Raw genomic sequence first — 25,166 nt, 5'->3', positions numbered from 1 at the left:
AGCAGACTGACTGGGTGTTCAAGTGGCTCACTGCAACACTTTTGCTCTTTATAAAACAGCAGAGACAGTCTGAACTGTGGAACTTCAAATGAAAGCTTGATAGTAACAGTTTTAGATTATGGAGACCTGCTGTACATGAATGCCTCAGCTCAATGTCTTCGGAAGATTGACACTGTTTATCATGCATCATTGAGGTTTATTACCAACTGTAGAGCTTTGACTCATCATTGTGATTTGTATTGTCGTGTGGGATGGCCGCCCTTGTCCACCAGGAGGTTGGGACATCGGTACATTTTTATTTACAAGGCCATGCTTGGTCTACTGTCCTCCTACATATGTAACTTAATCACACAAAGAAGTGTTGATTCTTACGGCTTGCGTTCAAATGATCATTTGTTGCTCTGTGTTCCTTTTGCCAGAACAGAACTGGGGAAAAGAGCTTTCATCCACTCTGCTCCCACTACATGGAATACGTTACAAAAAAACTGGAGATTAACTGAGCTTATCCCATTGAACAAATTTAAAGCCAGACTGAAAGCACTTGAAATGGACTCTTTAAATTGTCATTGTTTTATGTAATTTGTTATGGATTTTGTTTGATGTTTTTATTGTAACAGTTGTAACTTTGCTGCCTCTTGGCCAGGACTCCCTTGAAAAAGAGGTTTTTAATCTCAACGGGATTCTCCTGGTTAAATAAAGGTTAAATAAAAAATAAAAAATAACAAAGTCAAGACAGAAGAAGCAAAAAGGTCACATACAATAATCACAGCTGCAGGCTGCTGATATTGTGTGAGTTTTTGATGTAAACAGCAGCTTATCTGTTGTGACTGTAAATCCATACACAACCTGCTTTCAGCGTGTTTATCATAAACTCAAAAAGGACAAAGATAAAACTAATTTAAAACATTTTTTATGCAAATTAACTCCCAGCTTCAGGTATCTTCACTCAGAGAGAGCAGGCAGACAGAAACAGACTGAAATGGATCATATTTGTAAGTTCACCTCCTCTGATGGAGGATTTTCTTCTCACAGACATGAAGAAAGTTCTTTGCTCCACTTTGACCTGCAGAAGTTTCCAGATTGATGGAGCTTTTCTGACAGTCTGATTCAGTTCTTGTTAGACTGCAGCTGATTTCCTTCTGATGGGTGAATGTGTTTTTATTCCACAGTGATAATCTCTGCTGCTGCTGATCCACTGAAGACCCTGAGAGCCTCTGTAGGAAGAAGCGTCACTCTGCCCGACACTGTGAAGGAGGAAGGATTTCTGTTATATGGAGGAAAGATTTTAGCTCAGGTGGACGAGAAGAAACTGTTTAAGATTTATGGAGACAATTACAAGGAGAGACTTCACTGGAACCAGAACACAGGACGTTTTACTCTCACCAGGCTGCAGAAGTATGACTCTGGGATCTATGCAGTTGACTCGAAGAAAGGAAGAGTCGTTTTTGTAGATTATAAACTGATCGTGTACGGTAGGTTGAATTTATTCTTCTTAACTTTGATCTGTGTGTTCAGTGTGTGCACTTGTCGTATTGTTAGAATTATCATTCACTGAGCTGTCAGCACTGTGGGTCAGTCTGAGAACTGATTCACTCAGGAAGTTCAACTGAAGTTACAACTGATGCATAAACAGACAATGTAGTGGGAGGAAGATGCTCTATAATCTGGATGTCAGAGTTTCTTAGAGGACCAGTGACGAGAAGGAGTAGCAACTAAACAGATGAGATAAACTTCTGACATGTCAGCACCTCTCAAGAAGGAAATCTATGCTCAAAAATATTTTTATACAAAAATTCATTTCAAAATTCATCTCTAAGGGGGGCCTTCAAGATGAGGAAAAACTATGTTGTGTTTGGTTCTACCTCCGGGAGAGGTATCTCATGTTTCTGGGGCCGCGGTCACAAGCCTACGGGTCCAGCACTATCACTCAGCACACTTTCAGCTTGGTTTATTTCTTCCTCCAGAGTCTAGCTGTCACATTAAAGCAGCAGAGCATCATGTTTGGTACACAAAGCAGGAACTGTATTGGTTCAAAACAACTCGTCCTGTGCAGTGGTGTGTTCAAGTTCCAACGTAAAAATCAGCTTTTCAGATCAGAAACTCCATTAAACATTCCTAAGTCCATGTAGTCAGAGCTTCTATATGTTCTTGTCAAAGGAGCAGTGGTCACTCACAAAACTGAAATGTTGCTGAATTGGATGGAAAGGGGGAACATAGCTTTGGAGAATTTTGTTATAATTTGCTGTCCACATTTCACACACATTCGCTTCTTAAAAGATGTGTAACTGCATACTCCACGTGAAGCTGAACAAAGTCAGTCAGCAGCCGAAGAAACTTTGCCTGTTGGCTGACATTTCATACTGCAGCAGAAGCTACATGAACTCAGAAGCCACGGTCCTCCAAGGCCACGCCCCCTCACCGCAGGCTCAGCCTGTCTGGAACTTTTCGTGGTGACAACTAGGGCATTAACAGAAGCGTCGACAAGTCGACTCCCGTCACACAAGTCAACGTAAATTTGGAGGAGTCGACAAGTCTGAGGTTGTTCTTTCTCTCCCTCCCCGACGATGGAGAATCCCTGCAGTGGTGGGCCCGCAACCACTGCGAGTTTCCACATCTGGCCAAACTGGCTCGTCGCTGCTTGGCTGTTCCAGCCACCAGCACACCCAGTGAAAGGGGGTTCTCTCTGGCGGGGAACACCATTACCCGACAGCGCGCAAGCCTTCATCCAGCGCATGTCGATGCGCTCATCTTTCTGCATGAAAACATGGAGCTCAAGAATGTGAGGGAAGATGACCCAGAGTAGGATTACTAAACTGATTGTGATGTAAGAATATTACAGCAATAAGGATTACTTTTTTTACCCTTTGTCTTTAGAGTCTGGTGAGTTCTATTTTTTTATTTTTATTGCAAGCTGAAGTTGGTTTCTGAAGTAAAAGTATTAAAGTATTTAATTTACATTTATTTCACATTGAAAACTATTAAGTAATTTTATGAACCATGCAAGCAAAACCATTATTGAATTATAATTGCGACAGCATTGGGTTTTAATTATTTTGTTTTTTATTTCATTAAGACAACACACTCTTTTTTTTCCCAAACATGATGCAGACACGCATAGTGTGCGTCTTGGCTGCTGCTGCCTTAAAGCGAACCCCGATTAAAATGTCTATTAGCTCTACAAATGTTGTCGCTGATTTCTACACTTAAAATACGCTGTTAGAAAAGTATAAACATAATGCATAAGTTATAAAATGCCACTCGTTTACAGGATTATTGCTTACATGGTGGCGGCCATGTTTTGGCCGCGCAATGCATTCTGGGAGTGATGACGTCTGTTCACCGAGCAAAGCCACAAATTAGTCACAAAGTACTTCTCTCGTCAGCTACAACTGAACAAAATGCCACATTGCGTCACTTTTGGTTGTAATTTTGAAAACAAGGGAATTAAAAGAAGTGTGGTGAGCATCCACAGCTTTCCTAAGGAGAGAAAATTAAGAAAAGAGTGGGAAGATGCCTGTGGGAGAGTTCAGCTCCCCATACCTGTGCTCAGAAATCACGTTAACTGCATAGAATAATAATATTCTAACATTAATTCACAGAACAACTGTTACTAATTTCAGATTGTTTAATACAATTAAAGGTTAAAAAAATAAGTCATTTAAAAGAGCCGCAGATCTGCTGACGCAGTGAATCAAACCCGCCTCTGACAGAAAGTTGTTGCATCTGAGATTATTCATGAAGAGAGTAAGCAAAGGGCGAATCAAACATGTCTAAAAGACAGTTAAATTTACTGTCATTTTTTAAAAAGAAGGAAGGGGAACGCGATGATGACTCAAAACGAGTCCGAAGAACACCAGCAAGTGAGGCTCAGCTGAAACAGGGAGGAGGAGGAGAATCCGGACATGGCCGTGATGTGGAGTGTTTTGGACTGTTAAATATGGTAAGAACACTGTCTGTTATTAGGCCGCCGTGCCAGATTTTAAATGATAACACAAGATTTGTGTGTGCTCTCCCGGCCGTGTGCGTGGCCGCTCTCCGGTATGTTATATATTTGCTCCCGCTCTTTGCAGCAGACGCTCTCTCTCGGTCGCCACTGGGAGGCAGCATCCACAAAGGCACCAGCGACTGTGACCGACTCTCTCTTCCTCTTGATAGCTACCATTTGTATCGTCATCTCCTCTGTTACTTTCATTTTCGTCCTCGCTCTGTATTTGGTTTCGTGTTGGTTCGAATTGAAAGGGTTGAACACTCATGCTTATAAAGCTGTGAACAGATCACTCCTAAAAACACTGCTGAGAGGTGAAACAACTTTGTGACGTCACTACCCAGAATGCTTTGCAACGTGCACAACAATGGCGGCCTCCGTGCGAAATAAACTTTGTTAAAATATAGTTAACTGAATTTATATATATTTTTAAATTATTCATAGATATGTTACTGACAGCAAGCTGAACCACATAGAGCAAATTTATCATTATAGTCGGGGTTCCTTTTAAGTTTTTTTGCACTTTATGCTGTGCAGTTAAATTTAAAAGAAAACTCAAGGTGTTAGCCTTTGTTTTGTAGGGGTTAAAATGTACATTGTTACGGTGCAGTGAACTTTAATACAAGTTGCTGATTGCTGGACAGCTGTGTGTCCATGTTGTTCCCCGCTGTCAGTGTGACGACGTCATCACGACTTGTCGACTCGACCTCGACTTTATTGACAGACAAGTCGACCTGGAAAAAATTGAAGTCGTTAATGCCCTCATGACAACACAGCACAGCCAGACGGTGTGACCATGGCGTTTGTGGTGAATGAATTGATGGAAGAAGAGAAGTATGAAGATGAGGAGGAGGAGGGTTTGTTATTGAGGCTTGGCAGACATGAGCAAAAGAAGAAAAGACGATGTACAGTAGGTGGAATGGATGACGCTCATCATCACCAGAGCTGAGTCCAGCGAATACAGTCTCCTGGTGAAGCAGATGCATGACATGGACAATGACATTCTCCTCTGTTAGGGTGTCAGCAGTTCCACTTTGTTCAACAGAACGCGCCCTTCATCCAGCATGCGCCGACACACTGATCTCCATCCAGAGAGGTTAACAGTTACACTTCACATATTATCTTGGAGGAGCTGTCAGAACAGTGTGGCAGCCAGCTGTAAAACGAGGCTTTCGGTTGTGCTCTATTGTCTCTGAAGTGACCGATGCCACCTGGAGAGCTCTGAAGGACGAGTTTTTGTTGCCTTCCCATCACCAGCACAGATGGTGGACATCACACAAGACTTCTGGGAACTGTGGAACTTTCGCAGCTGTGTCGGTGCTATTGATGGCAAACACATAACAATCAGAGAGCACCACCGAGAGCTGGAAGTGACTTTTTTAACTATGAAGGCCAGCATTCTATTGTTCTGATGGCTGTGGTCAATGCCAGGTACCACGTCACTATGGTGGACATCGGGCCCTATAGCAAACAGAGTAATGGATTGTCTGAACAGAGCTCTTTTGGCTCAGCTCTGAAGAACAGACATCTTACTTCACCTCCTCCAGCTCCGCTCCCTGGCACCTTCATCCAGACCCCTCATGTCTTTGTGGGAGACGCAGCTTTCCCTCTTCACATAAACCTCATATATCCTTGTTCAGGTATGTCATCGATTCATGAATCTCTTGTAAGATATGAATCTATACATGAAAGAAAGAGAAATAAGTAAAGAAACCAAGAAGGAAGTTGAGGTCCCCCGTTTTTACTTCTCGACATGTGTAAGTAAGTTCTTAATAATAATAAGTCTTTTTGATGGCTAGAGGCAAGGCTGTTTTCTCGATAGCTAATACATCAGACAGGTGCAGAATTGATCTTAAGTGATTCTTCAGTTTTTATGTTGCTTTTTTAATCTTCAATTTTGCAATATTCGCCTATTTAACATTTTGATCCCAAAATGAGTATTATTCATTATTACCCACATTATTTTACTGGGCACAAGGAGCTTGTTAGAATAGCCGAAAATTATGGCTGCTATAAATAGACATGCAGCATTAAAAAGTATGTCGGTCCGATATTCCTTCTCATACCTTCATTATGTGTGTAATCTTTTTTTATTATTTCTCCTCAAGAAGTAATCTCTGTAAATATGCACATTCCAGTGTAGAAATTATATGTGTAACATTTTACATTAATTTACATTACCTTGCTCGTACAGGTGGAGCAAACGCACCAGATGCATCCCAGCAAACTTCCCAGACTCCACAGCTGCTTCTGGCGAGTCGCAGCCTGGAGACTGGAGAAGACCGGTGGAGAGACTCAACAACCTCCAGGACCCAGGGAGACTCTCAGAGTCGGAGCATCTCGAGCAGCCCGGGCCACATGAGATGACTTTATGGAGTTTTTCCACACACCGCAAGGACTTGTGCCATGCCAGGAGGGAAATTTGAGGAGCGGCTGTATTGATGAAAGAATTAAGAATCAAATGAAAATATTGCCAATCAGGTTTTTTTTTATTGTCAATAAATATGTCTGTAGAGTAATTTCATTTGGAAATGTTTTTCTGTTTGGTAGTGATTAGTTAATTTCTTAAATCTGAGGAATAAAAAGTCAATGTATAGTTTTCTGTAATTATTTATTTATTACAGTTGTTGTTTTTTGTTATGTTGGTAGTATAAAACTGACATGTTTAAGAAGAATCTTATCAAAGTCATTACATCTGTCCTTTAAAAAAAATCTGCTTTTCATTCTCTTGGCCAGTAAACAAAATCCAGAATTAATTTGCAATGTATAAATAACCAAAAGAGACCATTCTTTATTGAACACCAGCAAAATGAAATTGAACAGTAAGATTTGCAAGTTATTAATGAAAATCAAATCGTGACAAATGAGAACTCAAACAAAGTCAGTGTTATAAGGATTTTCAAATATCTACATGCTGCTGAAGTTATGATCGGTTCTTTGCAAATTCGTCAGTTTTCTGCTCCATTTCGTAGAGAACAGTGCTTATTTGAGTTTGCGCAGGGCTCATCTGCTGCAGGGATCATCGTGCAGTTGGAGGATGTTCTCCCGTCTCTGCCATGCAGCCTCCATTACAGCCTCCCGCTCGGCCTCTTCCTGGGAGTGTGTGCAACAGGTGGTGGTGTGTGTGAGGCTTCAGCAGAAGATGGAAGTGGTCCTGATGTAGATGCAGGTGGGGATGGAGAGGCCAGGTGGGAACTGCCAGATTCTTCCATGCTAGTGGAAAACTCCTGGCTAGCAGTTAGTGTCCTGCATGGCTCAATGAGGTGACTGATGGACCTTCACCAGGGTCTGACTCATTAATGAGCTCCAACATAGATAAATATCCATATAAACAATGTTTGCATTTGCTAAACTGAAAAACATGTTTCTCTGTTATGTAAAATGTTAGAATAATTCTGGGTATGATTATTTCAAAATAGTAATTATTGCAACATTCTTTTGGATTATTCTCCAGCCAGCACTGTTTGCCTCATCCTGTTGAATAGTCATATTTGTGGTTATGGGACATTGTGTCATGTGTTTGTCTCGCCACTGCAACATTGCGTACAAGGCTGGTGGTGAACTAATGGTGCGTTCACACCGGATGCGTCGCAAGCGTCGTGAGGGGCGCTTTTCTATGCAAAGTCTATGTGGACAAGCATCGTGGAGCGGCGGGCGGCGGCGCGTCAGGAGCGTCAGGAGCGTCGCTTTTGGAGCATTTCGAGCGTCGACGCTCACGACGCGCGTCCCCGGCGTCAGGAGCGTCGTGAGCGTTGCTTTTTGAGAGTTGGGAAAACTGAACTTTCGACGCGCTGCCGCTGGGCGTCAACCAATCAGAGACGATCCCTCCGGTGCTACGTCACTACGAGTGATCCGAGCACCGATGCGGGCCAGCCAGTGTTGTTAACTTGAACGACTTTCTCGCTAAATCTGGTGACTTTCCAAAGCCTCTTGGCGACTTTTTTTTGTCAAAAGCGACAAGCGACAAATCTAGCAACATTTTCTGGTGCTCTGGAGACGTGACAGGACGTCTCGTTGCTGTCGTCAAAGAGCAGCGGGTGCTGCCGTGAGCCCCTCCCCGTCCCAAAGCACTCACAGGCGGTCAGTCTCGCGCAGCGCTCCCCGCTGCAGTCAGAGCAGAGAGGAGCAGACCAGCCAATAGCGACTTTTCCGACGACAACGCGGTCTAGCTTTATTGAACAAATAAAGCCAAGCCGCTCTCCTGATGCGATCCGCCATAGCTGGAAACAGAAATCAGCCTCCCGCGCGCCGATAAACTGACGCGCATCAAGAGCGTCGCGAGCTTTGTGACCACCTGGTGTCAAGCGTCGTGCTTGAAGCGTCACAAGCGTCAGCTTCGAGGCGTCCCAGGCGTCGACGACGCCCGCGACGCGTCCGGTGTGAACGCACCATTAGGTCACAGTTCAGACTCAGAGACTCAGGTGTGGACAGAGACACAGCAGATCAGCACCTTTGAAGGAATAATTTACGAAGAACGAATCCAACACAGCAAAATCAGGGTCAAAACTCAAACTTGCTTCGGGCAGATACTGGATTCAAGGGACAAAAACTAATAGCTAGCCAAGGACACTGGCAGATAACACTGGCAAACACTACAAGAAAAAATGTACAGGCTAGGTGTTGAACTAACAGAAGACTGAGCTAAATCTAACCAGCACAAACACTACCTGGGTGTTAATGACAGGATGCAGAAGTGCATCAGGAAAATGTGACAAAGGACTTCGGAGACCACCCAGCCAAAGAAAGGTCGTGCAGGACGAGGGTGACAGGTGAAGGAACATTCTTTCAGGAGGAGCTGCATGATCAAAATTTTGCTCACAGACTCCTTGGCCAGCTGAAGTTTGTTTTCGTGTGGTGAATGAACTGGCCTTGAGGATCCAGTCTTTTCTTTCAGTGTGTTGCAGGCCTCCCATCCTTCTCCTGTTCTTGTCTCTCCCTCGTTTCTTTGTGTGTCATTACTTCCACCTGTGGTCTGTCTGTCTCAAAATGTTGTTTTCATCTTCCCATTAGCCAATCCCCTTCCAACAAATTCCCTCCTGGGTGTATTTAGCCTCGTCAGATCATTGCATGTCTGTACCCACCCTCATGTGCTCCGGCCTCTCTGTAGCCTCTTGTATCTCTGTTGTTGGAATCAAGATTTCAATAAACTTCTGAAAAGCCATCTTCTGTTTGAGTCTGTGTTTGGGTCCATCTCCAGTTCTGACAGTAACAAGTTGGTGATTGAAGACAGCAGCCACAATAACTCCAGGCTATTATAAGTTATTTCATAATTCATCTTGTTAATTATAATTATTAATGTGGGGTTTTTTTGTTAAGATTTTTTTCCAAATGTAGAATTGCAATCTACATCTACAAATCAAATTTGATTGGTATCTTGTCTCCTATTTTAACACAAAGCAACATTTCAATAAATTATATTAGTGTAGTGTGTTCTATTTGTAATTTATTCTGTCAAATATCCATTTATTTAATTTAATTTAATTTTAATTTAATGTAATTAAATATTCAGTGTTATAACAGCTGAATATGCATCATAAAGTTATATAAAAAAGGATTTAAATTATTTGACATATTTAAACACATTTTTAAAGAAACACAATTGTTACTTTGCATAGTAATGACTTTTAAAATATTCTCATATACTCTGCTACCGACTTAGTTACATTTTTGTGGAAGTAACTATAACTAATTACTTGTTAAAGTAACTTGCCCAACACTGCAAATAATGACACTGACATTTGATCATATTTTTTTTATTATATAGTTAATTATATAATACTAAACTTAAGAAATTATTGGCAAGACAGTTGTTGGCTAAACTAATGTATAACACATTGGCAAGATTTTGTTTGATTGACCCTTACTTCATTAAAATTAAAAAAAAAAGATAATTGTTACGCTAATAGTTTCTATTCTCCCAAATAAATTTCTTTCGTGCCATGAAAAATGTTTGAACATCTGAATGAAAACAAGACAATAGAGAAAATATATAAAATTCTGCTGTATTTATCGAAACTGCAGTTTATGTTGCATTTTTAATGAATGTAGTTCTTTTTGTAACCTGGCAGGAAATCTCTGCCAATCTATCAGGACCTTAGAAAATGACCACAAGCACTGTTCAATTAACAATAAATGGACCTTTAATAATAAACATAAATCAGAAGAAACACATAAAAAGGGAGTAACGGTGGGAAGTAACCACTGCACCGCACTGGATTCTCAACACTTCCCACTATGACCCCACCACACACTGCACAGGACTAAACTTAGAGCTGAAGGCACGCCACTCAGAACAGACACGCTGTCACCCTGTACAGGAGGCATCACTACGAAGGACCACAATCACCACAAACCTGGCAGGGACTGCAGGTCGTTCTGGAGGACGGAGCTAAACCGATCGCTTTACTCCCCGGCATGCTAGTCACAATGAATAAATACAGTGAAGTCTTTAAAAGGGGTTTGGAGCTGTACCTAACTTGCCCTGTGGGTGAACCTATTGCATTTGGATCAAAAACCGTGACAGACTGCCAATCAAAGTACAGCAACATTGAACATGAGATGCTCGCAGTAGTATATGGAATGCAGAGGTACCATATTTATACATATGGAAAGTCATTCACTGTGATAACAGATCTCAAACCACTTGTCACCATCTGCTCCAAACTGTTGCATGCAGCACCACCCCGACCCCAGCGTACGTTGATAAAGACTCAAGGGTACAACTCTGAAGTCAGCTCACATGTCGAAGACCAAAGAGAAAACTACTGAACCACTACAGTCATGTTGTCCGCAGACTTGAAGTCTTTGGAGCTGGTTGAAGGTGTGCAGTTGTAGGTCAGCAGACTTCCTCGGAGGATTCCAGTATTTAGGCTCAATCCCATTTCTCTTTCCATCCCTAGCCCTTAGCCCTACCCCTTTGAAACTGAGTGCTCAGGGGTAGGTGAGTTGTGTGAAGTGCAATGGAGATAGTATTAGTTAATTCAGTGCCTCACTCTTGATGCTCTCTTTGAGATTTGGAAGGATATAAATAGTGAAGACCGTAAAGTTGCGTTCAGACCGAACACATTTTTGGCGTTTTTTGACGCAAAAAACGCGTTCGGTCTAAACGTGGCTTTACTCGATTAGAGGAAAGAGTATCATCATGACACACTGTCATTATTCTCACTGTATTCTCATTGTTTCCTGACTGTGATGTGATTCTGTATCGTTGCTCTACAGACGCTGTACAGACTCCTAATGTCAGCATATTGAACAGAAGCTCTGAGAGCTGCTCTCTGAGCTGCTCTGTGGACTCAGCTCAGGAGGACACCACGCTGCTGTGGTCCAAAGAACTGAAGATCCTGAAGAAGAACCGCTCTGCTGCTTCTCTGTCTCTGAATTTATGGTACTGGCAAGACCTGAACTTTTCTCTTCAATGTGTGGCTAAAAACCCTGTAGAGAATAAAACAGTGTCAGTTGATGTGAGGACAGTCTGTCCACTGAACCATAGAGGGAAGACCCGCAGCTCCACATACTCTAGGCATCGTGAGTGACCTCTGACCCCGACATGGAACAATAACTCATATTTTTAAAGCTTGTTCACTGAATGTGGTGTTTGTGTTTTTTAACAGATTTGATCCTCATCACTATCATCCCCACAGTGTGTGGTCTCATCTTATTACTTTCTGTTGTCATCTGGAGGTTTTCTCACCCAAAAAATGTGACAGTAAGACAAACAGAAGGCAGGTACCCTTCACTTTTTTCTTCATCACAAAACACATTGACAGATCTTCATTAACTTTAAATGTTTGACATTATTCACACATTGATTCAACTCTCTTAAATAGATGGGGTTTTTTTTATTGAACACTCATCCATTTAAAGGTGCTGTTGGCAGGATTCCGCATCTCCGCCATCTTGCTTAGGTTTACCTAAGCAAGATGGCGAATTGACCCATCTAAGATGGCCATTTGAAACCCAGCACAGCCAATCCTGTCCTGTTTTCTCTGACATCACGCCCTTACGCAAGTTAAGCCCCTCCCACAAGAACGTGCGACGAACGCCCCTCGACCAATCACGGTTAGAGCCTCAGGGGCTCGTCTGATTGGTCAAAGATACCTGGAGCTGTCGAGATTCCTTTTCAGCTCAGAACAGAGACAGATGGAAACGCTGCGCCCTCGTGGTAGAGCAATTATGCTACACTCCTTAAGGATTACAATGGATACTCTAACATTTAATCCAAAGAAAACACAGAAAAATTAGCATTGACGAGCAAATCCTGCCTGCAGCACCTTTAAGTTTGCAGCTGTTCTCACTGTTTGCCTCTTCATGAACAAAAGTCGAGCTCAACATAGTGATTTGATCTTCTGATCTGCCGCTGGCTCGTCTTTTGTGTGACTGGAGTCGTGTTCAGTCTTAAAGGGGCTGTATCATGCTTTTTTAGCTAGTCCAACCCTAGAAATGGCATTAACATGGAAATAGTTTATTTTTGGCGCTAAGGAAAAGTAATTTTGTGTGAAATAAAAGATTTTCTGGGGCTAATTCTGAAACCCGGAAGAGAAAACGCTCCGTTTCACTGAAAATCCCGCCTCTCCCCCTGTGGACTTTGACTGACAGCTACTTCACCCAATCAGCACTTCAAAACAAATACGCCAGCTAGCTTTAGCTCTTTAGCTCTAGCTTCTCCACACGCAAAAACATCTTTTCCTGTGAGAAACTCACCAAGCGCAGACCCTTCAGACCCTTCAGACCCTTCAGACTCTTGCTCTTGCTTGACTGTTGCTTTCAGACGATGGTCAAAGTTTATCCTCGAAATCGGAGTTACAAAAAGCAGCAACGCTGATTGCCAAGGGCCTGCGGGAGGGGGGCTCAGGGGAGCCATCTTCACAGTGTGACGTGAACGTGGGAAAACAGAGCGTTGTCACGGGTGCGTGAGGGGCTGCCTCTCTGAGCAGCACAAACACGAGGAAAGCTTAAACACGCAGGCACAAAGGAAAAAAACGCTTTGGGGTGTTTTAGGTGAGTACATAACTATATAACAAGGTTAAAACATACAAAAAGTGAATTTTGCATGATACAGCCCCTTTAACAAAAAACAGGACGGACTGGTGACATGATACAGCTCATAGCGTTGGTTTCTTTTGTGCTTTCCAGAGTTGAATAATGTGAAATATAAAACCAGTCACATGCTAAAAGGCTAAACTGAGAGTGCTGACCTGCACAGACACAAAAAAACTCTCCGATGAACAAACTTGTGGCAAACATGATACTTCTTACCATTAATATCTACCACCTCCTCTCTGTACAACTCTCATTTCTGTACACTGGTTTCTACTTTAGCATTATTTATATATAAAATACAGGAAGCCACTCTGAGGTGGTGGAGATGATTTACAAGCAGATGAAATGTTCAGAGCGTGTAGCTGCTGCAAGAAAACGACATGAATCAGACAGGAAGTGAAACAGATTGTTGAAGTTTTATTCCCTGAGAGTCATCATCTGGTTTCAGATTAGCTGCTAATTCACCAGCTTCGCCTGCTCCAGACTTCAACTCCAGCAGTCACATTTCATACTGAGAACCTTTATTTACAGAGACTGCAGTGAACACTGAACTCCTTTCATCTTTCACTGTCGTCCTGTTTCTACAGAAGTAGAGTACGCTGACGTCCAGATCCGTGACAACAGATACACTGAGGTGGGGATTTCTCTAACGCCTTCAGATCAATGTGTAACTGTAGTCATTACCTGTAAATATGTAACTAAGAGCCTGATACCTCCGTCGATAGCTGCTCTGTTTATTTTCACTCCATCTAGAAAGTCATTGCTGAGCACATTGTCTCATTGACACACACACACACACACACACACACACACACACACACACACACATACATTGCTGCCGTTTTACCAAAGCAAACTCAAGTTGTCTGTTTAATTTTAATTCCTCCTCCTCCTCCTCGCTCCACGACGACCATCAGAATCTGAGCGTCCAACTCTGACGACCGTTTATGATGAGCTGATGTTCGTCGCACAGACTCTGCTGAACATGTATGGCGTTAAACTGACAAAGGCTGAATCCCATTTCATCCCTTAGCCCTCCCCCCTTGGCCCTCCCCCTCCATTTTGCGTGTTCACGGTGGGGGGGGAGGGTGTCCCATTGTCATTATGACGGAGGAGCGGGGGGAAGTGGTAGGGCTATGCACCCCTCCAAACGGAGATTCTCCCGAGGCACACTCCAGACGGAGGGGTATGACAGATTTCCCAGAAGCCTTGCAAGATCGGTAAGATGGCGGCGTCTGTAACGAAAGAAGTTCATAAATGTGAGTATTTTCTACGATGAGTAAAGTTTCAACATGTAAGAAAAACATTCTTCTTCGGCAAACAATTGTCGCATCTGCCTACGTCATCGGCAGCGCAGCGGCAACTACTGATGACGTACGCGATTGTGGAAGGGGTTTCCCAATTCGGAGGGGTTTACTTTCGGCCCTACCCCTGAGCACTCCATTTCAAAGGGGTAGGGGCAAGGGGTAGGGCTAAGGTGGAGGGCTAGAAAGAGAAATAGGATTGGGCCAAAGGATCCAAACACTGGACAGTGGCCACGGTTACGTGGTGTTTTTAATTAAAAATTACTTTATTCCGAATGAAATAATTCTGAGTTGCAATTATTGGCTTCATGTTTACATGGGAAAATCAAAGCATTAAATCCACTTTCATACTGGGGGTTGCGAAGCATTCTGATTGGACAGGGGGCGGACATGACATACTGACCTCTACTGGAAGTAAACAGACGACCGAAATGAAGTCATGTCTAATTTACTTATAATTCCACTCCTGAATGGGTCTGTTGACATGGGACTTTTAATTCCTCTTTAAGTCTGAATAAAAGTCAGTTTTGCTCTTAGATGACCATGTAAACACCTGAAATCTTTATTTGGAATTAGGTTTAATTGTTAACTTCATTCCGGTTGTTCTGCACATGCTCATTCCTTCGTGATGATGCAATTTAATATTCGTTAAGAACCCAACCCCAACGTCTGACAACAAAAAGCTTTTCTTTGTACTTGTGCTCACTGGTCTGTTTGAACTGTTCACCACCTGCTGACTGATAATCTACTGGGCAGGTGGAGGAGATAAGCTGAGTTCAGTTTTCCTCACAGGAAAGAGGAAGCGAATCATTGATATGAGGTCACACGCAAATGCAGACTCACATTCACCTGTGTTCATGTGATGCTCGTGTTACACCTGATTATGTTTTAAAGAAATCTGTATAATTCATGGATATCAAACATATGGGCTGCGGGCCAGAACTGATCAGCAGACAGCAACGCTCAGACTGAGGGATCAGTCATGCTTTGGACCTTTTGATGGTCGTTTTATTTTTTCATCCAGTTATCATTTTTATACATATTTACTATTATTGTGTTTCTATTTGAGCATTTTTCCTTCCAAGCCTCACTGAGGTGAAACACCTGAGATGATTCTGACGGAATTAACTGCTGTGTGTAAAGTTTTGTTGGATGGAGCTGAAGGAAACAGCAGAGGCTGAAGGTGCTGCAGCGCCTCCTGGTGGATGTCAGAGGACCTGCACATGTACCGCTCAAAACAGGCATAAAACTGCAAATCAAGAACGAAAAAAAAATCGCTCTTTTACAAAACAAAATCAAAAAGATTAGAATAAAAATATCAGATAGATGGATGATGATTTCAGTTCTGTTTCATAATGGCTCATGTTATATTTAACACACATCATCAGCATGATGTTTATTGATGAGACTTAATGGTATCCTTGTAAAAGTGGGAACAGATTGGTGTGAATCTGATGTACAGGGTTACAGAGGAGAAAAATACACTTGTTTGTGTGTGTCTCCCATTTGAAGCAGAGCATTCATTCATCTGTCAAAAAAATGTCTTTTTGGTTTAATTTGTGTGAAAACATAAAAATGTAAGCTTATGTCTGTTGTGGCTTTTTTATTTGTTTGTACTTGTGTAGGTTCAGTAAACACTGTTCATGTTAACCTGGTTATTGAACTGTTCTTGGTTCAGGATGTGGTTTAGCTCTCTGTGGTAACTTCAGCTGGAACAATGTTGATTTGATTTGATTCAGTGTTTCTCTGTCAAAGATAACACTGGAAGAAGTTGAACCCAGAGAGTTTCATGCAGAGGCACAACAATAATAAAAGAACACACCACTCTTTCTCATGTTCTGTGTGTTTTCTTCTGTCAGTATAAAAAACATCGGGAAATGTTGATGTTACTTTAAGATAAGCTACTTTATATTTGGGGTTCTATAAATTGCATTTTATCAATCAGGAAGAAACCAAGAGTTCAAATAAAATAAATCCAGGTATCCAAAGCTTCTTTTCCATGAACTGAAACAAGTCAGATCCAACCACAGCGTCCATCAGCAGAGACAAAGAAGATGAGGAACATCAGCTCCACCTGCAGAACATCGAGTTCTGCTGTTCCCACTGCACCTCCTCCACCATGCACTCCCACATCTCACATTTCAAAGCTTACATAGCTCACCTCTGATCACATGTTGTAAACATGAGAGCAGAATACTGACAAGTTAATAGAGCGAAGAATCCAGTTTCTCAGTGTTTGTTTTTTTTCAGTTTTAGTTTGTGTTTCCAGACTTTGCCCTTCAGCAAGACACTGAACCCTTAACTGCTTCCAGTAGACACAGATGCCTCCACTGGAGAGGTGACTGGGTGAATGTGAAGTGCACTCTAGTCCTTTTAACATTCTGGACCACTGATCCTGTTCAGGGCTGCAGAGCACTGGAGTCAGTTCCAGCTCATTTATGGGGAACGGCAGGATTTAACTGGACAGGCTGACAGTCCATTGCAGGGCAAACACACACAGACACAGACTTACTGATATTCACACTGAGGAGTAGTTCAGGGTCACTAGTTAACATCACATGCATGTTTTTGGACCGTGGGAGGAAGCTGGAGTACCAGAGGAGAGCCGTGCTCACATGGGGAGAACATGAACCCATTGACCATTACCTTCTCGCTGTGAGGAGAGAGTGCTCGTCACTGTTCCACCGTACGGCCCTGTATTGTGTCATAAAAACATTCATTCATATAAAAACTCTCTTTTCAATGATCTCACCTCAGAAGAGGTTTGATATGAAGCAGAAAGTGTGAATTAAAGATGCATCCAGACTGAAAAAGGTTTAATTCCTGCTGTCTTTGGAGCTTTTTGAGCCAGTGCTGACATGTGGTGAGGATGCTGAGGTGAAGCTTCATGGTTGAGTCTCTCCTCTCTGAAGGTGTCGGATGTATAAAGTGTGAGGAAACCTGCTGATTTCTCCTGTGGGGACCAGGACCGATCAGCAGGTTTCCTCACACGGGCTTCCTGTGTCTGTACGGTTTGGTGGTGATATCAGGGAGGAGGAGCAGCTTGTTCTTCAGGAGGTTTGAGGAGTTTAGATCACACTGAATTTATATCCAGGTGGTTTTATATTAAAAAGAAGAAAAAAAAACCCACATATTTTACAGGCTGTGCCACAAACAGCAGGTTTGAACTGTGAGTAGTTTCTTCAGCCTGAGAGTTTTAAGAGTCAAAGTGAGACGCTGCAGACTGCATGAACGCTGATGACTCATTCCTCTCAGCACTGTGGTGAAGTGTGAGGCCAAAGAGCTGCTTCTTTTAAATAGGACAGGAAAAGCTGTTTTCTACCTGACTGTGGTAAAAACCAGGCTGTGGTTTACACAGAGGACACTGCGTCTGTCACCAGCAGGAACATCACTGAAGTTTCTTCTGACAGTTTTCAGTGTTTCTCTACAGACACAGCAGCAGCTGATCTGATCTGGACTGAAACACTGTTGGAAGTCAAGATTTCACAGTTTAATCATTTAATGGAGTCCACGACTGAAATACAGCTGCACACTAAAATAATGTCTATTATACTTCTTTTGTTTGTTTGTTAATGAAAGGCTCCTCTTGATAATCTGATTTCTTCCCTTATTTTATTGACTTTGAATACTTGTACATAATCTTGCTGGACCTGACAGGGGGACAGGAAGACAGCGAGAGAAGAGAGAGAGGACAAAGATCCAACAACGGCTCCAGATCCCAGCCACCACACCAGGAAGCCCCGGTCCAGAGGGGGGCAGAGGAAGACCCCAGCCAGACCCCCAGCAGTCAGGAGGACCAGGATCAGCAGCTGAGGACCCTGCTGGATACAGAGCACAGAGCTCCACTGTGGAACTTTCTGCTCTGTTAATGCCGATGTGGTGCTGATACATCATATTTCCTGGAGAGTACTCTCTCTCTCTCTCTCTCTCCTCTCTCTCTCTCTCTCTCTCTCTCTCTCCTCTCTCTCTCTCTCTCTCTCTCTCTCTCTCTCTCCCTCTCTCTCTCTCTCTCTCTCTCTCTCTCTCATGTTGAGTCTCTGACTCGATGATGGATCTTCAGGAATCGATCTTCTTCCTCTGTTTCGGTGAGTTTTTACAATAAATGAGAAGCTTCACAAGTTGCATCAAGTCAAATTAATACCAAGAACGTTTGTGTTCATTCTGCTTGAGGCTCATTGATCTTTTTTATTTTATTAAAGGCAGCAGACAAGATATTTTTGTTCACATTTTCTTTACAAAAAGACTTCTGTCATGTTTATTGATATTTTTTTTTCAAGCTGAAGGATGGATTATTTCATCACTCATTCAGTCATATAATTGTATAAATACATATTTATGTTTTTGTTCTAAAAAGTATGTTTGTTTTTATTTAGTAATCATTTCCTATTCTTGCAGACCTCTGTAACAATTTTTTTCTTAAATGCAAGAAAAAAAATGTAAATGTACAGATGTGGAAAAACAAACATCTTTTTAAAATGAACAATGCCAAAAAAAATTCTTTTTATTACTTTATATATTACTTTTCATTTTAATTAATTTTATTTTTGTGCTCAATGTGAATTGACACAAGCAAACTGTAAAATCAAACAAATGTTTTCAGTTTCAGGGTTCAAGAAGAGCTGATGTTAGTGTTAAATGACCTTTTTTCACATCTGTGAAGTAAAAACAAATCTAAAGAATAAACTCAAGCCAACGCAGTTGCAGAGCGTTCTCCTGGTTTCTACAAGAACTGAATATTTCCTGTTTTTCTCATCAGACTGAAAGATTTCAGGAGAGAAACAAAAACTTCACTTTGGAGAAAAAAACGGAAAATCACATGAGAAATCCTTTAGACTGAATTCTATTGACAGTCTGATGGAACAACAAATAAAATCTTTGAAAGATTTTTATCAACAATATTTTAATTGAATTTTCATTATGACACCAACAACAACAACAAAAAAACATGAAATATATTCAAAGTACTCATCACAGAAGAGTCAGTGTACTTAACTAATAGTTACATTTCTTATACGTTATATCAGCAAAATGTTATTGGGTTCTCCGATATAATAATATATAGTTATGTGATACAATGGTACTTCAATGACACAATCTTTCTCTTTAAAACAAAACACAGAACATGGCAGCTCGAGTCCGCGTGAATTAGTAGTTTAACAGCATCCGGAAATAATTCACAGTGAAGTCCAGGTCCTGCAGGGGGCGCCATTAATCTGCTATAGACTTGTTGATCAAACGTGACAGGTCGTTGTGATCAATGTGTTGATTAAATCTTCCACACAGTGTCTGAAATATTCCCTGTTTGCCTTTGAGAGAATATGTTGGTAGACATGCACACATCTGTCTGAACCATAAAGAAACATCTGGTTTCCCTGTTCTCTCCAAGGCTACAGCAGTTGTCCTCTTTGCTTATATAAAAGCTTACATTGATGAACATTTAATCAGTACTATTTACATTATGACCTTCCAGTTAGCGTTCAGTCAAAATAAACCTAAGGTCCAGTCTCATTAGACTACTCAGAGGAGAAGGCTGTCTTCAAATTGTTACGATCATCAGTGATGTTATTATCTGTTTTGTCGTCAAGCACTTCAAATTGTCAATATTTTCTGAAGGTATTTCAGTAGAGGTGAAACATGTGTCCATCTCGCCTGCTGCTATAACAGAAGTCCAAGATATTTTAACTGTTGAGGTTTATAATCTAATGTTTTATAGGAATCAGTTTCTTCTTTTAGTTTTTCACTTGTTTTCATTGTATTCAAACTTTGATCAAATGTGTGTGACATGATTCCTGTAGAAAAAGTGATGTATGAGGTTTTGCTGACAGAAAGAGGTTGATGATCTTCCTGCTGTGAAGGATTCAGGTTCTTCAGGTATCTTCACTCAGAGAGAGCAGGCAGACAGAAACAGACTGAAATGGATCATATTTATAAGTTCACCTCCTCTGATGGAGGATTTTCTTCTCTCAGACATGAAGAAAGTTCTTTGCTCCACTTTGACCTGCAGAAGTTTCCAGGCTGATGGAGCTTTTCTGACAGTCTGATTCAGTTCTTGTTAGCTTGCAGCTAATGTTCCTTCTGATGGGTGAATGTGTTTTTATTCCACAGTGATAATCTCTGCTGCTGCTGATCCACTGAAGACCCTGACAGCCTCTGCAGGAGGAAACATCACTCTGCCCCATGCTGTGAAGGAGAAAGGATTTCTGTTATCTGAAAGAAACAATTTAGCTCATGTGGACAAGAAGAACCTGTTGGATATATATGGGGAAAATTACAAGGACAGACTTCACTGGAACCAGAACACAGGATGTTTTACTCTCACCAGGCTGCAGAAAAATGACTCTGGGATCTATACAGTTGACTCGAAGGAAGGAAGAGGTGCTTCAGTAGAATATAAACTGATGGTGTACGGTACGTTGGATTTATTCTTCTTAACTTTGATCTGTGTGTTCAGTGTTCATGTCTGTATTATTATAGTGTTAGAATTATCATTCACAGAGCTGTCAGCACTGTGGGTCAGTCTGAGAACTGATTCACTCAGTAAGTTTGGAAAAACACATTTATGAACAACACAAAGTAAGAAAACAACTGAAAGAAACATGTGGATGTAACCATTTAATACAGTATCATCACAAGGCACAGGTGGGTATCTATGAATGATATTAAATGGACAAATATCAGAAGGCACTAGATTAAGATCCAGTATTCTTGAATATCAATATTGACATGGAACACAAGCGCTTGGACACACAGGTCTGAATCACACAAATCAGTTTGGGGCCTTTTATTCTTCAGTCCCAGTGTTCCAGTGTTCATTTGTGCCGCCACACAGCTGGTGAGGCAGAAGAATCAGTAAAACCTGCTCCTCCAGTGGATCACTCTGGGAATCTCTGGATGTGAAGCTCCAGTCAGGCTCAGCAGAGAATCCTCCAGCTCCTGGCAGAATGTGGCTCCAGTCTTCATCTGTGGCTTCATCAGTCAAACGAGCAGAACGGTTTGATCAGAGTTCAGTCTGGTGATGTGAGTCTCTCTGGGTTTTTCCTGTGAGCAGCGATCAACTTTCTCACCAGGAGACCCTCAGCTGGGTGAACTGGTGTCAATGATTGATCAGTGTAATAATCATTCTGCCACCATATCAGCTCAATAGTTTTCTGCTTGAATAGAAAACAGTGTATCAATAAAGCATGTTGACCATATATCAATCTGACTGGGGAAAAAAAGCATCCACATATAAAACACCATGTACATTCAGCAAGTTTTAATGTTGTCATCTCATTAACCTCTGTCATTGTTCTCACTGTATCATTGTTCTCATTGTTTCCTGACTGTGATGTGATTCTGTGTCGTTGCTCTACAGACTCTGTACAGACTCCTAATGTCAGCATATTGAACAGAAGCTCTGAGAGCTGCTCTCTGAGCTGCTCTGTGGACTCAGCTCAGGAGGACACCACACTCCTGTGGTCCAAAGACCAGGAGATCCTGAAGAAGAAGCGCTCTGCTGCTTCTCTGTCTCTGACTTTATTCTACTGGCAGGACCTGGACTCTCCTCTTCAATGTGTGGCTGAAAACTCTGCAGAGAATAAAACAGTGTCAGTTGAAGTGAGGACAGTCTGTCCACTGAAACAGAGAGGGAACCCCAACAGCTCCACAGACTCCAGGCATCGTGAGTGACCTCTGACCCTGACCTGGAACAATGACTCATATCATCATGGTTGTTTATAAAATGTGGTCTTTGTGTCGTTTTAACAGATCTGATCCTCATCATTCTCATCCCCATGGTGTGTAGTATCATCTTCATCCTCTGTGTTTCTGCCGTCTGGAGGTTTAGTCGTCAGCAGGATTCATCAGCAGGACAGACAGGCAGGCTCCTCTTCTGTTACTTTCTCCATCATAAAGCTCACTGCTCACATTCAGTCCACCTCTGAACAGGACTGTTAAATTCTGCTCCTGGTGGATTTCTGATCGCAGTGAGAAAGTTTGTCATCTAAAACTGAAGATCTTTGATTTGTGACAGTTTCACAGTGATACTGAGTCCAGCGGTGAATAAACTCAGTAAATGAATGAATCCCACTTGTTTAGCAGCTTGATCAGCAACAGTGACAGTCATGTGTTCTGAGTTGATTTTCTCAGTAGTGAATGATTCAAACCTGCTTTCTGTCCTGAAGTCAGTTGTGTGATGTGACATTAGATTCTGAGAACTCTCCCACATTCCCAGTTGGAAGTTCCTGTTTGAACATGAACGTGACAAAGTGAGCAATAAAAACAGAGACTGACAGTTTTTTATGAGCTTGTTTCCTTCTTCTGCTCCAGTCACAGCCCAGCAGCCTTTAAAGTTTGTCTCCTTCTGTCTCTGCAGGTAGAATACACCAAAATCAACATCTTCTCTCATCTGAGCACTTCCTGTAACTCCTCCAGGTGAACTGAGGTGAATCACCTGAGTCACCATGAAGCTGAACCACCATCATTAACTGCTGTGTTTGGCTGCTCCTCCTCCTCTTCCTCTTCCTCTTCCTCCTCCTCCTCCTCCTCCTCCTCTTCCTCCAGAGAACAACTTACAGGAACCATCAGAATATGGAAACCCCATCCTGACCTCTGTCTGCTACAAGCCGGCGTTCAACTCTCTGCAGAACATGAACCTGCAGCTGAAGACAGAGAAGCACAGACAGAGCTGAGTGTTCTGATCAGCAGCAGGAAATCAGTCATGTTTAACGACGGTGGATCACAGCGGTCCAGTGGTTTCAGTCGTTCTGACTGCTGCCATTAATGTTTGTCAGAGCTGCAGTCAGTAAAACAACATTGAACTTGTGTTGTTAATCCTTGTGAGACCAGTTTTATGTGGTTTCATTCAACTTTCCTCGGTTTACCAACAGCTTGAAAACACCTTTACTTCCTGTATGTCACCGGTCAGAGGAGCGACGGAGGAAATGGTGTCAGCATCTGGCCTCTGAAGAGGATCAACACTGACTGCTGTTGACATTGCTGCACCCTGTGAGACTTCCAGTCCTCCATGAAACCCACCTTTCATCATCTCTCCAATTCATTGTTCACTTTTTTCTTTTTTTCTTGCATTACTATGCTAATTACTTTCATATTCCATCCTTTAAAACTCCAAATCAAGAACAAAAAATTGCTTTTCATTAAAAAAATAAATCACATTAGAATAACAATATCAGATGGACGGGTGATGATTTCACTTCCGTTTCATAATAACTAATATTTTATTCAACACACATCATCACCATGATGTTTATTGATGAGACTTAATAGTATCCTTGTAAAAGTGGGAACAGATTGTTGTGAATCTGATCTGCAGAGACAGAGAGGAGAAAAAATGAATTTGTTTGTGTGTGTCTTCCATTTGAAGCAGAGCATTCATCCATCTGTCAAAAAAAAGTTAAAAATGTAATCTTATGTCTGTTGTGGCTTTTTCATTTGTTTGTCCTTATGTAGGTTTAGCAAACACTGTTCATGTTAACCTGGTTATTGAACTGGTTACTGCACCTAATCAGTTTGGTTTTAAGCAGGGCCATGGCACTGACATGTGCATTTTTGCACTTAAAGAAATCATGGATAAGTATAATGCACAGAATTCAACTTGTTTTTTTTTTTTTGTGTGTGCCTCTAAAGCATTTGATAGAATTAATCATAGTAAACTTTTTGATAAGCTGTCTGTTCGTGGTGTTCCCGGTTATCTGATCAGAATACTTGCTTACTGGTATTCCTCACAGTTAATGCAGGTGAAATGGGACGATTCCTTCTCTGACTCCTTCGGAGTCACCAATGGAGTTCGTCAGGGGGGAATTCTGTCCCCATTGCTTTTTAATATCTACATTGATGACCTGTCTGTACAGCTTAACATGTGTAACGCTGGATATATTGTGGGAAATTATCTGTGTAATCATTTAATGTATGCATATGATTTGGTGCTTGTGTGCCCATATAGTGCTGACCTACAGAGGCTTCTGAATATATGCTCGCAATGTGGAATAGAATATGATATTATGTACAACTCTAAGAAAAGTTATGTGATGATTGTAAGAACTAAAGAGGATCAGAGACTGGCATTTCCTGATTTCTTTTTAAGTGGTTGCATCCTTGAAGTCACTGCAGAAACAAAATATCTTGGCCATTATATCACAAATGACCTCACAGATGACAGAGACATGTATAGACAGCAGTGTAAACTGTATGGACAGGCAAACATGGTGGCACGTAAATTCCACATGTGCTCAGCCAATGTTAAAGTTGCTCTCTTCAGGTCATTCTGCTCTCCTTTGTACACTGCACATCTCTGGCGCAGGTAGAAGAAGAGGAGTCTGCAAAAACTGTCGCCTACAATGACTCTGTGAGAATAATAATGAGAGTCCCAAGACACTCTAGTGCAAGTGAAATGTTTGTTAATTGTGGTGTGAGAGCCTGTGCAGCTGTAATTCGATGTTGCATTTACTCTTTCATGTGCAGAATCACAGAACTGTGAAACTGTATAATCCAAGCCCTGGTATCACTTTATAGCTCTATGAGGTTCACGTCTGTAATGTGCAAACATTGGCGATCCTGTTTATATGTATAATATGGTGTGAATACTTTTTTTTCTTGTATTCTTTTTAGCATAGTTTTCTCTTTTAACTAATCTCTATGGACTATTCTGTATGTCCTTAATAAAGTTTTTGAAAGTTTTTGAACTGTTCTTGGTTCAGGATGTGGTTTATCTCTCTGTGGTAACTTCAGCTGGAACAATGTTGATTTGATTTGATTCAGTGTTTCTCTGTCAAAGATAACAGTGGAAGAAGTTGAACCCAGAGAGTTTCATGCAGAGACACAACAATAATAAAAGAACACAC

General features: G+C 41.7%; 1 protein-coding gene across 1 annotated transcript; it reads left to right on the top strand.

The window, feature by feature from the left end:
• The first annotated feature begins 251 nt into the window (after positions 1 to 251).
• Positions 252 to 25,129, top strand: LOC115389815 (SLAM family member 7-like). Its single transcript, XM_030093388.1, has 5 exons — positions 252 to 287; positions 1,202 to 1,472; positions 21,683 to 21,988; positions 22,075 to 22,185; positions 22,870 to 25,129. Exons 1-5 carry the CDS (start codon positions 252 to 254, stop codon positions 22,995 to 22,997), a joined length of 852 nt encoding a protein of 283 aa, XP_029949248.1. The 3' UTR covers positions 22,998 to 25,129.
• The last annotated feature ends 37 nt before the right edge of the window (positions 25,130 to 25,166 follow it).

The sequence above is a fragment of the Salarias fasciatus genome, chromosome 6 (assembly GCF_902148845.1).
Source record: "Salarias fasciatus chromosome 6, fSalaFa1.1, whole genome shotgun sequence".
NCBI lineage: Eukaryota > Metazoa > Chordata > Actinopteri > Blenniiformes > Blenniidae > Salarias > Salarias fasciatus.
Note: the sequence above shows the minus strand (reverse complement) of the source record. Positions and strands in the feature narration are given on the sequence as shown.